The 15294-nt window shown below is 36.8% G+C and overlaps 1 protein-coding gene across 6 annotated transcripts in view; it reads left to right on the forward strand.

Annotated features, from left to right (window-relative positions):
* LOC105234238 (uncharacterized) overlaps positions 1-15294 on the forward strand; it is a 186400-nt gene that overhangs the window by 138192 nt on the left and 32914 nt on the right. For 3 of the 6 annotated variants that reach the window (XM_049449618.1, XM_049449623.1, XM_049449624.1), the window contains exon 2: positions 5055-5099. The exons of the other annotated variants lie outside the window; for them this stretch is intronic. In XM_049449618.1, the coding sequence (XP_049305575.1) occupies positions 5055-5099 (45 nt within the window). The remainder of the gene's footprint in view (positions 1-5054; positions 5100-15294) is intronic. 6 annotated transcript variants of the gene reach the window in all.

Below are 15294 nucleotides of genomic sequence, written 5' to 3' on the forward strand. Positions count from 1 at the left end.
TCTTTAGCACATTTGTTAGTTGGCATTTGTTTGTGCGAGATTCTTGCAGTATTTGCGCAAAATGCACACATTTGCATTGTTTATTTGTTCAAGGGCCATTGGGCGATGGCAGCGATAGCACCGGCTCTTCGGCTCCTCGTAGGCATTTATGGTTGGCTGTAGACTGTAGACGTGTTTATTTGGCGTATCTGCTTGCCTACGTAAACAAAACATCTTCGATTTTCATCGTAATTAAAGTGAAAATAGAAACTTCGCAGTGAAATGCTTTCAAAGCCAAGCGAATTATGGGTGTGGTGTTGCAGGCAATGAATGCACGGCGTATATGGTATCTACGAAATAGGTACATACATATGAATGTATGTATGTATGTAGAGAGAAGAGTAATAATATGATATCATTATGAGTGGTTATCCTCAGCGATTGTGGTGTTAATTTTATGCAATAAATCAAGTTGCAAGAGTCTAATGTTAGCAATGAAAATCGTTTTTTGTTCATTCTTAATATAATTTTCACTAACTAAATTATTTCTTAATACCACGTGGTATGCACATACAATAAAATGAATTAATTTTTATAAAAATATACGCGCTCAAAACAGGAAAGCCACATTTTCCAACTATTTACGTAACAGTTTTCTATATTTTACAGTTAGTGGCTGCCGATATGCCTAATAAATTTTTTTTCGATGCGGAAAATTGCAAGAAATATGTTGCATAATTAATTTTCATTTGCAAAATTGCTGCGTAGCATTTAAACTGTTTGGCAAAAAAATGGAAATTTTGCAAATTTAATTGAACGCGGAAATTAATCGAGCGCAAGAAACTCCCTCAGCTCTTCCCTAACTGCCAAAAGTGCCGACGGGTTGTTTGAGAGTTTCGCTTATAGCTTCATTTAATACAAAATTACGTAAACACTTTCCACAGACCGATAATTTGTAATTATATTTGTGTGGTCTATGCGCTGGCGTTTGGCTTTGTGGGTAAAAGTTCTTGGCATACAGAAGATACTTTGAAAACTTCCTAAATCACATTGTATGTTTTTCTTTAAAGGAAAGTGTGAGTGGCCTAAAAGGTGAGATTTTATACATGGTCCTTCGAGCCGGAACTGAACCAGCGACCTAAAGATAAGATCTAAAATGGGTGAAGATAATCACAGATTTATCGTAAAACCAATTATAAGTATCATTAGCTTGTAATCGATATTTCGAAGGGCTGAAAAGTCTATGCCTGACGGAGAGATCGGCCCACAAAGAAAAAATCTCTGACCTTGATTTTAAGTACTAACCTTATTTAGTTAGAATAGGGACAGCGTTACATGGCATTTAATTTATTTCTTCAGAAGTAATTGGTCGCAATGTGACGCTATCTGGTATGGCCCTGAGCGTCCGAGAACACAACAGTCAGTCGAAAAGAGTTCAGCCAGTTTTTTTTGTTTGGAACTTGCAGAGAATAAGAATACATATTACTTAGTATGAAACATGAGTCCAATCAGTCGCAAAATAGTCGAAGATAAGATCTTAATTGGGCAAAGGTAATTTCACAATTACCCTAAAACCAATTTTAAAGACGGATAGGGTTTCTTGCCATTTAATCCATGGAACATGAGTCCAATCGGCGTTTAGCTGAATAGTTGTTGCCCAATGAAAGACGTCCAAAGCTTCCGTGAACATAACAGTATGTTGACGAAAGTTTAGCCAGTTTTTTTTTGGGACTCACTGTTCATCCAAAGCTTCCGTGAACACAACAGTCGGTATACAAAGTTTAGCTCAGAGCGAAAAGTAAAAGGTCGCATGAACTGCGAGCTCTTCGCAAGGTTCACATAACCGCAATGAAAGGCTGGATACTGTCCCATTGTTACACACGTAGAAAGAGAGGCTTAATATTTTTGAGGAGCAACATATCAAAGTTCCAACGAGGAATATAAGGTGGAAACATCTACATCTAGAGAGGCTTAATATTTTTGAGGAGCAATATGTCAAAGTTCCATCGAGGAATATGAGGTGGAAGCATCTGTACACTTATTATTCCACTGTCTATCTTTCGGCAGACCAAGGTTGAAGCATCTCGACACTTTCGAAGAACCCAACGAATTGCTAAAATTGATAATATTGTGACAGGCCTTAGTCGTTTTGTCAATATACGACCTATTGATGTATACCTGGGAATTGTGGGCCTCAAAACTGACAGGCGTCTCTAGCTGGAAGGATAATCAGCCTATATATCTAAGATAACCTAACCTATTGCTGCATTTTTTATGTCTCTTGGTTAGTTATTATTTGTTTAAATAATTTTGTTTTCTTCCGTAATTTTCGATCTTTGTTATTGAATTTTTCAATCCGATTTTATCTCATTAATCGCACGGATTTTTTTAAATAAATATTTACATATATCTCTTGCTTTTTACATTAATACTTTTTCACACAGTTTTTGCAGGTGTGTACCGGTCATTTCCCCCTTTCCTTTTACTATGCTCGTTTTCGTTGTTGTTGGTCGTAATTTTCTCACTTTTTTCTGCCAAAACTGCCCATAAAGTTTCCTATTTCATTGTCATTAGCTTGACGAGTTGACATGACGTGCTTTTCCTGGCATTTTGAATTGCCAAATAAATACCCAAAAGTGTTGGTGAAAAAAAAAAATGGTTTGAGGAATATGAGGAGCCCGGTCGGATTGCGGAAAGTGTAGTAGCCTCATTGGCGCACCTTCAAGTCGTTAAATACACAGAAAATTACTTACAGTTTTTTCATATACTTGCCTGCTCCCATGTGTGTGCTTAGCCTTGTATGTATGTATATGCTTGGACAAGTGTTTTTTGTGTTTATTATAAACGAGCCGGTGATGGCTGTCTTGTTGGCGCGTGTCGGGCATAATTTTACTCGATATATCTTTATATGGTTTTTATATATTTTTACTCTAATCACTGCTGTTTCCCTCAATTCATTTTTTTTGTTTTAGTTTCTTATTTCCGTTAAATAAATCTTTCTTTCTTCTTCCTGCTTTGATTTATTTTAATTGTTTATTTGAATCGGTTTTTGTTTTTCTTCCTTATGACAATATTGTTTATTATTGTTTTGTTTGCCTATTAATGTATCGATATCCTATTCATACACATATAAAATGAGATCTTTTTAAGCTACTTATTAGCAATCCGCTATAAAGTATATACATAAAGGGTGATCCATTTGGAGGTTCCCTATTTTTTTAAAAGGAAAAACAGGGCAGGGGCTACTTCTCAGATGGTCCATCCCTTGAATTAAATTAGCTATGACTCGTTCGAGCATTTCGGCTGCTGAATGACAGGCGTGATGTTTTGCTTCGAAGTGGGATTGCCCGCTCAGACTTTATATTTTACATATTCCCAGAGGAAAAAGTCTAACGGTGTGATACCACACGATCTTAGTGGCCAATCAAATGACCCAAGACGTGAAATTACCTGCTCACCGAAGTGTTTTCTCAATAAATCCATTGATCGATGCGTTGTGTGGGAAGTGGCGCCGTCTTGTTGCAACGAAATGTCGTCGAGATCACTAGCTTCAATTTCCGGCATCTAATAGTCGGTTAACATGGCGGGATAACGGTCGCCATTGACGGTTACGTTCTCAACGGCATCGTTTTTGAAAAAAATATGGACCGATTATTCCAACAGCCTACAAACCACACCAAAACCTAATGTTTTCTTGGTGAAACACAGCTCTTGGATCTCTTCAGGTTGCTCTTCGTCCCAAATGCGGCAATTTTACTTGTTTACATACCCATTGAGCCATAAATAGGCCTCATCGCTGAACAAAATTTGGCTCGAAAACGTCGGATCTTCTTGGATCTTTTCAAGAGTCCATAGAGCGTAGCGATGTTGCTTGGAAAGGTCGAGCGGCTTTAGTTCTTGTACAAGCTGTATTTCCTACGCTTTTAATTTATGGTCTCGAAGTAAAATGCTCTAAGTCGTTCAATAGGTCCGAGTTCTTGCGAACGGCCGTGTACACTCTCAGCTGCGGCAGCTATATTTTCTTCACTGCTTACTGGACGTGGACTATTCGTTCGAATATTATCCAATAATGAATAATGGGTCTCAAGATGGGTGCTGGTGTTACTAATAGTACGCTCAGTAGGCCGATTATGTTGACCATAACTTGAGCGAAGCGCGAAAGACATTCTTCACGGAGCATGAATTATCGCAATAAAATTGAACAATTTGTAAACGCTGTGCACGTGTAAGTCTTTCGATGTTGAAATGCCAAACAATACTGTACAAAAATAACATAACAGCTTGACACTAATTCTATTGAAAAAAGTACCTCTACTTGGATCACCCGTTATATAAATTATTAGCGTGACAAGCTGAGTCGATTTATTCATGTCCATCTATCTGCTTATATGCGAACTAGTCCCTTATTATTTATCGGTTTGAGAGATAGTAACTTTTTCTTTCTCATTTATTTTCCTCTGATTTTTGCCTCTTGTAAGCTCCCTATAATTATGATCGTGCGATAATTAATTTATTGATTTAGCATGCGAGCAATTCAGTCACGCAATATTTGCTGTTTGGCCTAAATAGTTAGGTTTTAGTATATCATTCCTTCGGGTGCCCGTTGTTGGTTTATTGCCCTAACAGCGCTAATAAAACTTTAGGACAGTGCACGAAGACTCTAGTTTCTACTAAAAGACTCATAAATGTGCAAATTGGTGTGATAGCCATAGCAACCTATGATGGCATAGATATGGGTTTTGTTTTTGCTTTTGTTTGAACGCTTAAGTCATAAACTGTTTGTTGTTAATATTCTAAAATTGCGGTCGATATGCTCGAACGAAAAATTGCTGAAATTAATCTTCAAATATGTTTTTTTTTTTATCAATTATATTGCTTGAGCTTAAGATATTTGATAAATAAGACAAGAGAAATGCTTGAATTGAATTGAAATTTATTGAGTTCAAAACAAAGTGAGCGAGATATTATTTTGCCTGAAAGTTGTTTGTGTTTCGACTTTATTTCGTTTAATATGTTATCACAACACATTAATATTTTCCGATGGATTAATATATATTATCTTTTTCTCATTTCAGGTAAGCTCTTCATTCTTGATGTTCTGCAAAAGAGAAACAATATTTGTAAGTACTCAATCATTGAATTTAAAAGTATGCTTCGAAAAACTATCATAAAATTGGCTTAGAACTTTACGTATTTTAGGAGCCTAAAATAGTTTGAAGGTTTAAGGGAAACCAATTTTTTTGTGAATATACTTGTAGGTATAGAGTCGTAATTGGTTTTATATATTTTATTAAATGTTTTCAAATATAAATTCTTCGAACGTTTTAAAGAGTTTTATTCCATATTTTTGCAAAATCAAATCAATTTCTAGAACGACCTGGGCCGACTTTATCAGCTGCCTCTATCCTTTTTGAGGTCACGCCCTTGCTTTCGTCATCCACCTATGAGTTTCGTGTCGTAAGTGATTTTCGTTGAAGCGGCGTCTGTCATACATGCGATAAGGCCTAACCAACGAATTCGTTGAATTTGTATGCGCTTACGAGGTATGACAATTAAGTAATGAGACTGATTCCGTAAAAACCGTATATTTGAAAATTATTCTACAACATCCCCTTAAAAGTAGTACCCTTGGGCAGCGATTCCAACGCGTTTTCCATGCTTCGGACTGGGATGTCCGCGAGTAACCTCGTCACGGCCGCCTGGATGCCCGTAATCGACTCAAAATGGGTTCCTTTGACCACCGATTATGTTTTAGGAAACAAAAATAAGCCACAAGGTGACATGTCGGGCGAATACGGCGTCTGTTGCAACACGGCGATCCTTTCAGAGGCCAAATACTGGGACACGCTGAGGGCGGTGTGGCACGGCGCGTTGTCGTGATGAAGGATCCAGTTACGGGCGATGTCTGAGCGCACCCTGTTGACTTGGCAATAGTAGACTTGATTCACAGTTTTCCCCGGTGGAACGAATTCTTTGTGGACGATTCCACGGCTATCAAAAAAGGCAATAATCATCGTTTTCACCTTCGACTTGCTCATGCGAGCTTTTTTCGGGCGCGGGGCGCGCGGAGACAACCATTGTGAGCTTTGGCGTTTGATTTCCGGACTAAGAGCACTATCACCATAAACTTTTACAATTTCAGCGTACGTTTCCGAAGCTGTTTCGCCCAATCTGGCGCAAAATTTTATCGCGATGCGTTGCTTTTGATTTCGTTTTTCCATTTTCGTGACGAGCAATACGTCTACTCAACTTGACGCAGCAGGCGAACTAAACAAGCTAGAACGATGGTTCATATATCAATGGAGAGGGGAGGGATGCCGGAAAAACAGAAATGAAATTCCAGGGTCACAGGCTTACGACAGCTGCAAAAATCTTTGCTGGAAACAGTTCCCTCAAATGCTCCAAGTGCTTTCTCATTTCGGATCATTAGCGTGTTCAGCGCTTTATTATAGGATGACAACGATAAGGGATTCATATAGTGTAATTTTAGTTCGTCGAGAAATGAATCTGATTCGTAATTGACTACGGATTTCAAAGTGGTACCTGTTGACAAGATCTGCGCTTGTCCTCCATGCTTAGATTCTAGTGTGTGGCTTCCAAGTACTTTTTCTTTCCGTTCTTTCTCTCTTTCACCACAAGGCTTCCTGTGTGAGTTTACTGTGGTCGCTAACGCTTTGGGAGGTCATTATACCAGGCCTTCGTCTTTCTTTCATTGCAATTGCATTTTTGCGTGCCGAGTCCCAAGCTCAGCCTCACAAACCCAGCTGGAGAGAAGATTTAGTTAATTACATTGGCAAATCGGTCAGCTTGTTTCAAGACAGACGCCAGCTTGCAGCCTTATCTTCTGGTCGACCAAAAGTTATTGGCCCATAATTCTGGCCTCTTTTCATGAAAATCTTTGCACAAATTACGCCTAACACTCAAATAGTATTCATTGTTGACAGTTTGACCGGACGGAAGAAATTTAAAGTGCACAACACATCGATAGCCAAAGAAAATTTTCGACATAACCTTGATTTTGACCTACTTTGACGTCGGTTTTTTGATTTCGGCTCACCTTTGCCACGATATTCGATTGTTTAATCATCTGTTTCCGGGTCGTAAGTATATATCCATGACTCATCACCAGTAATAATACCTGTCATGACATATGTAAGTCGGAAAGCATTGTTTCGTAGTCGTTAGAGGATGTGTTTGGAATAAAATGGAAAATTTCCAAACCAATCAAGCTTTAATTTTTCTTAAGCCCAAATGATCTTACAAAATGGTTTTAACTGATCCTTCCGATATACCAACGATGGCAGTAAGATCTCTAACTGTTATACGTCGATTCTCAAGCACCAATTCTTTTACTTTATTTGACGTTTTCATCATCAGTTAATGTTGATGGCCGTCCTGAACGTGATTCGTCGTCAACGCATTCTCGAATCTCTTTGAATAACTTATCACCGAAAGCCTTTTCCAACATTCCGAACATTTCGGCACCAAACATCTAATTTCGCACATAAAATTTAATAGAACTTTGATAAATAAATTCACTCATCGTAAAATTCGAAGAATGCACTTTATGTACTTCAGAAAGCCAACCGTATGCTAAACTCCAGCAATTATTTTTATCTAACATTTAGCACATATATCACTAACAGTCATACGATCCTAGAAAAAAAAATATTTCCGAGAATGAGTTTTTGCGCGAAATTTCAATTAAAAAGTTTTACTAATTTTTGCCCACAGTAGTATACCTAGGAATATAGATAGAAGTAGCTGCTTACATACATACATTTTAGAGTAAATTGAAAGTCAAATTTGACCTTCAGCCTGCCAACCCACCCAACAATTTATCACTGTCCATTGCCATCACTAAAAGAAAATTAAATTTATATGCAAACACATGTGTACATACATACATACCTTGATATTAGTCGAACCGCCGACTGATTGCGCAAAGTGCCGAGCATAGTCTTGGTCTTTGTTGCAACTGTTGCACGTACACGTCAGCCGCACAATTACAATCAATTACAAGCGTAGCTAGCCAAATATGTATGTACATATGTATACAGATATGTCTGCGTCTATATAAGTATACCTGTATATGTACATATATGTGTGTGTGTTTGTGTGCATAATACTTAATCCATGCAGTTTCGGTGCTCACCGCTGTGCATCAGCGCTTGCCGCATTGCCCATATTTGAGGCGGTACTTCCTTTTGCTCTTCCTTTGTTGTTGTTGTGCGCGCCAAAGTCATTGCAATGCAATAAAAAACCAAAGAAATATAAAATGAAATTAAATGCAAAATGACTAACACCAAAAGTGAGCATCGAAAAATTGAATTATATGCGCATATTTATGTGTGTGTGTGCAGTGATTATGCGCCTGCTTATGCAATACTGCGGCCTGACCATTTGTTCAAGAAAAATATGGCCCACATGCACACTTTATACGTATGTATGTATGTATATGTAACGGCATTGTCATTTATAACGTTGCGTCATACTTATAAAAACATATGTATGTATGTATGTATATACATATTTATATTTGCGTGTATGACTTCGTATCGCCGCATTAGTGCAAGTAGCGGTCAGCTGCTCTTCAGCTCCAACTGTTAGCTGACTGCTAGCTGCTGAGTTGGCTAATGGTAAGCGCAGCGTTTTGCGCCAACAACAAGTGCAACAACACAAATAATAACAACAATTATTGCAGTGGCGTAAATTTTGTAATTCAATTAAAGCGTCCAAATAGACAGACCGACAGGCAGACACAGGCCAAATTACAATTACAGCTCAAAAATAGCAATCAGCCTGTCGAAACAACAATGTAGCCAAATCAAGTGAAGTGTAGTCCGTGACTCGAGCCAATGTTAAGCGTGCCACAGACTAGTCATTTCAGCCACAAAAACATTTAGCTCTCATTTAGCCATCAAGCAATGACTTTAGACTAATCATTCGAGCGCTCAAAATTACTGCATAAAATGTATTGAAATTATTTTCCTACACTGTGCTATATTATTTCAACTTTTGTTGATTTTTATACCCTGCACAGCGTGCATTGAATATGACACGCAGTTTGCAACTCCTAAAAGTTGATGTTGATGGGAGACTCTATAAAATATAATACGCAAACTAGTCCCTAAGTTTTGGAGTTATCGAACTGAAATTTTGCACACGTTCTATTTTCCCCTAGAAGCGGCTCATTTACCGAAACTGCCGGTATTGGACCACTATAGCATATAGCTGTCATATAAACTTATCGGTCAAAATCCAGTCGTTGTATGAAAAACTTTCTTATTTGATGAGATTTCTTCTCGAAATTTTATGTGGATTATCGTCCAAGGCAACGGTACAGTCTACGAAGAAATTATACAGATCGGACCACTATAGCATATAGCTGCCATACAAACTGAGCAATCCAAATCAAGTTCCTGTATGAAAATCCTTCTTATTTGACGAGATATCTATCGGAAATTTGTTAGGGATTATTGTCCAAGACAGCACTACAATATCCGCACATATTATTCAGATCGCACCACTATAGCATATAGCTGACATACAGACGGACCGATCCAAATCAATTTCTTGTATGGAAACTTTTTTTTGAATATTCGGTGCAACCGAAGTCAAGTGTTTTTGCTGTTTTTGGTTCGATAATAGCTTCTTTTGTTGTTGTTGTTTTTGGTCTTGCATGGTTGCATTGCGCTTTGCCACCATTTGCTTATGTTTTTGTTATTGTAATTTTTTTTTTTTTTTTTTTTTTTTTTTTTAATTTCTTTTTGTATTTTTTCATTTTGTCTTCAATTGTTGGCTGTTTAGTTGTTGTTTTATTTTTTTCGTACCGTTGTATTATTGTTATTGTTGTTTCACTTGCCAGTGTTGCAATTGCGTTAATTGCGCTTAAAATGTAATTTACTGCTGCTGTTGTTGTTTGTTATTATTGCTGTTGCTGTTGCTGTTTATTTAACAGACCACTATCAGCACTACAACAATAGCAACAGCACTGCTTGTGGCGGTAATTGTCTGCACACAAGTGCCACGTTTGTTGTAAGCATCATTTGTGCCATTTAATTGAGCAAATTAAAAGCCGCTCTCCAAAGTGAGCAGTACTCTTTCAAAATGGTCATTTTCAGCAATTCCCCCACCATAGTTGCTGTAAATATTGACATTGTGTATTTTTGTTTGTAAAACTGCGTGTCTTATTAATTACGGTTGCATCCATTGGTGTAAATTTTGTACTTTTTTTCAACCACCCACTTCCGCAATTACCTCGACGAAGATCGGGAGAATCACTACTAGAATTGTTGCATTAAATTTATCATATACATAATTACATTAATTAATTTAAATCTAATCTAGCATTGGTATGAAACATTTTACAAGTAGCTTTGGAGGATTCTGTCAAATTAACAATTCCTAGATGGGTATAAAATTGGGTTAATTTTAGTTATGGAAATGAGTATGACAATATGATACTATAGTCGATGCCTTCAGACATCTATTTCATCATTTGTAACATTGATGTGTGATTACATTCTGAAATGGATCATTTAGTTATTGTAGTTCATGATAAAAATAAAAAGTCTGATTAAAGATTCTGAATAGAATTCCCACTGATATAATGATAATCTATAAAAAAATTTCACTTAATAATAATCACCGCGACCTAAGGTTTATTGTCCTTCCCTTTGTCACAAGTGCCCTACGCACTGATTTTGACAAAGTAATCGTCGATTTCGTTTTTTTTTCGCTAAATATTTCACTTTGTTTAGAGATTTTCAACATTTATATTATTATTCTTCAAGATCAATAAACTAGCATTCTTCTACATCGGGTATTATTAATTAAGCACGAAATATTTGAAAAGTTTCGATTAATAATATCTTTCTCTTAAACCTTTAATAATATTAGTGATTTAATGTTCTTTGCAAGTTGGAGGCTTGAATAAAACCATAAAATTATAAAACAGGTAAAGCTCCCTCATTGGTTAATATTCAGCAATAGAAAGACAGTTTAAAACTTGTACTTTTTTTCTTTTTCTGTACCATACTATGTTCCGACCGACACGTAATCACCAGATTTTGGATGTTGAGTAAATTATCTGATTAATCGACAAGTTTTTTGAAGATTTTGGCATACAAAAATGGCATTTGTTTGTTTGGTTGAACCTGAGAACAAAAAAGGGATAATAATATAAACAGTTGAAGTAGTAAATCATTGAATTACCCGTCTTTATTTAAGGGGTTATATACATACAGTTAGGAGGTCGAAAAAAGGCATTTTTCAAGAATTTTTTCTAAACAAACTATTTGGTTTATTGATTTGAAACTTGGCAGGTATATTGTGACAACCTTAAACTATATTCACATATTTTTGATTGCCAAAAATAATTATCGTGAACGTTGATATTGCCAATTTTGCAGAGGTCCGCAAAAAAAAGGCTTCTTGAGCACGATATCTCTGGACTGGATCATCTAAAATGCAAAAACCAAATAAATTTCATTAATATAATAAATGTTTCTGGACTGGATCATCTAAAATGCAAAAACCAAATAAATTTCATTAATATAATAAATAGTCTAGTGAGTGATCGAAGGAATTAGCAAAAAAAAGTTTGACAAAATGGCGGCTACTCAAAGCAAAAGGTTCGATTTTCGACCAAAATTCGGGTCTTTAACTGTTTATAAAAATAAGAAATTTTCATCGGATGGGGAAATCCTTCGAGTAATTACTAAAAAATATAGTTCAGAAGCTTGTGTAAAAATTTCAGACCGATCGGTTCAGCCGTTTCTGAGAAATCTTGCTCACCGACTTTGAAAACACCGTTTCGAGAAAAACGAGTTTAAAGTTTTGAAAGCACTTTACATGTTCACTAATGTGTCTATAACTTCGAAAATATTCATCGGATCGACTTGAAATTTTGTGTGTGTGTACTCAGATATATATATATTTAGAAAACGCAAAAAAATAAATCGATTTTTTGAAAATCCTAACTGCATATAACCCCTTAATGATTGTTACCAACAAACACATGCGACAAATGTTGGGGGGTTACAATTAGAAATATCACGTAAAAATAAAAAGAACTCTGCTAAGATTAAATTTGGCGCAGCTAAACTGGCTCCTTAGGCCACGATCCCGCCTCAGTCTGAAGAATAAGTTGCTAATTTATAAGGTAATACCTATGCCGATCTGGACGAATTTGGCATGTAAATCTAAGGCAGTTTAGCGAATTCAAAGAAATTCAAGATTTTCATAATGAAACTCTGCGCACCATAGTGGGGGCTCCTTTCCATTCGAAAAACGATGTCCTCCACGGTGATCTAAAGTTGTTTACTGTAAAGGAAACAACCGAAGAATTTAGCTGACGTTACCTCTTCCGTTTGGAGCATCATGAAAAAAATATTGTGGTTCAACTGCTGGATTTTATTTATATTTTTTTTTTGTTTTTATTTAATGTCCATCTACCATTATTCATATTCTTTGTGTTTTCATGAAATTTAGTTATTGTTTTTTATATTTAAAGAGATTCTAAATATATTGAAATTTACAAAAAAAAATCCTTTAAAAACAATACCTTATCCAATGTGTTTGGCTCAACGTGATGACAGAAAAAGTGCTAACAATACGAACACAACTTTGAGAAGTAATACAAAACATGTAGTATGACGAATGTGAACTTCGACATGCTTTTCCAGCGGAAAAATTTAATTTTATGCATTACATAATTTTTATCATATCATCATTAAAATCAAATAAAATTTATTTCCGCTTTTTACAGCAGCTAATAAGCATATTTATGCCTTTCTGTAGCCTCCTCTGTGTAAAGGTCTGAAATTATGTAACTTGTGCGCTCAATTATGTAAACAAATTAATACTTACTCAGCGTCAACACTTGCAGATGACATTTGTCACAGTAAAAAATACAAAACAGAGAAAAAAAATATTTAAAAAATCTTAGTTGTGTTAACACTCGGTTGCCTAATATTTGCAACTAATTGCCTTTAAACAAATTAATTATATAAATTGCATAAACAATGGCGAAGTCATTGAAAGGCATCGTTTGGACTTTTAGCTTTTTTCATTTACCGTTAAGTTGCAATGCGCTTCGTATAGAATGAAGCAAAAAAAAATATTTTTTCTAAATTATTTGGTTATTATTCATCACAAAGTTGCAATTTTATGCTGATTTGTACACAAACTTCACTCGTATATATTTGTTTGTGCCTCTGCAGCCATAAATCTTGATTTTTTGCTTGCAGTTAATGGGTTTTTTCTTTGGCATGTCGCAATATGTTTGCAATTTTAATTAAAATAATCGAACAAACAAGCGAAACTTCGACGGCAAGTCATTTTGCAAATTTCGTTTATGCTCGTGTAGGTATAAGTAACGGCTGTAGGTGCGCTAGGCAGGTGGGTAGTAGAGTTTGAGAACGATTGCCATATTTTCTTTAGATTTCGGGCGTTTTTTACTAACTGAAATTGCTGAGAAGAAGTGACAGGGTGTTCCGAAAATATATTTACAAGGGTTACGGTGATTCAGTTTTATCAAAAACACAAGTCTACGCGTGGTACAAAGTCTTCAAAGACGGTCGAGAGATCGTTGAAGACCTGCCTCGTTCTGGACGATCTTCGACCTCTGCAACTGGGGAAAATATTAAAAAAGTGAACGATATGGTGCTTGAATCGTCAGGCAAGTGTTAGAGAGATAGCAAGAGAATTTGACAACTCTCACGAGTCCGTTCGAAAGACTTTGGTGGATATTTTGGGTATGAAACACGTTCTTGCTCGACTCGTCTCGATAAAGCTGATTTTTTTTTCAAAAAGAGTACTGCAAACAGGTCTCTTTGGACATGCTTGATCGTGAGAATTGTGATCCCATATAATATGGAGATCATCAGATTCTTGAGTTGCGTCTTATAGTCTCCGACTACTAACATTTAGTATGCTGCTGTGGAAAGCATATTGCTTTGTGGTGCTTATAACCCCCAATATTGTCATCCCCTCCAGAGAAAACACCAAAATTGCATTCCGTCTACCAGACCACTGCAGTATCTTCGTAGCGGATTTCAGAGCTATTAAAGAAAGTTTTCTTGTTCCGATGAGGAGTATACTCATGACAATGAGTATATTTATATATAAAGTTAACCAGGAGGTTTTGAAATCACTAAATACTAGCATCATCTTTCACGATAAATGCAATGTGTTCCAGAACATAACGAGATCTTGGGTAACTGTGAAGCAGACGAACTAGCCAGAACACAGGCTCTACTCGAGTATTAAAATTTTAAAGAAATTTTATTCGAAGTATAGTAGGAGTGCTGTCTAATTGAGCGATATGCCAGCAGACTAGGGACGCGATGCAAAGATTATTGTAGAAGCCGGAGGTAGAAGGCGAAGAGACTATAAAACCTCCTCTATACAAATGCGAAGCTCTGTTTAGGGAAATAATCGCAACTATCGTTTGAGTGTTTCTTGACGACGTCTCGGAGGTTGTACAGAAAATAATTTTCGCATCGATAAACTTCATCAGAAACATAGGTTGGTTCAGAGACGAGACATTCCAGTGAGAAGTGTGAGTGTGAGTGAGTGATTTTAGCCCCGCTGGTACTACAACGAGCCTCAAAGTACTAGGTGCGTCATTAGACAGCCATTCTACTTACCTACCTACCTGGCCCCCACTTGGTTCTCACTTTCAGGTGTTAGGTTGAAGCGGTCGGGAAAAATTGATAGCTTGTTTTGTGTAGACTCAGATTACTGCCTCGTTTCATTCAGTTCTGCATATATGGATACTAAAAATATCCAGTTTTGCTATATTACCGTCCAACAAAGTTGTATTGGGAAGTCACCTATCTTCTACTTTCAAATTCGCCACCTTGTTAGCACCCTGTATATCGATTCGTTGCATGTCAGTGATTGCACTAAATGGTAATGATAATAAAAGTACTGTTAGGTAACCCGATTGCTGTATTTCTGCTCGTATTTTTGGCTACACTTCAATAAGCAAGTGTAGGCTTTACCCAATTCGGTTTGGAGCGCTTTCTGCTTTCTTGGCAATCAAGCGAATGTGTTGCACGCTGTGCCCGGTGCCGATGTGGGTTAAGGATGCATTTATTATGGCGCTGCTGTTGTTGTTATAGCAATGGTTGTGCATAAAATGGTTTTCCAATTGCATTGTTTGCACAAGTATTGGGTTGTTGTGGGCCGGCACTTTGTTGCTGCGACGCCATGTCTTCGCTGGCAGCCGATGCGCGCGCGCTTCGTTGAACGCGTGTGAAAGCCTATTTAGCAAAATCGGGTGAAATTTGCATTTCTCTTCCGAGT

Source organism: Bactrocera dorsalis, chromosome 2 (genome assembly GCF_023373825.1).
Source record: "Bactrocera dorsalis isolate Fly_Bdor chromosome 2, ASM2337382v1, whole genome shotgun sequence".
NCBI lineage: Eukaryota > Metazoa > Arthropoda > Insecta > Diptera > Tephritidae > Bactrocera > Bactrocera dorsalis.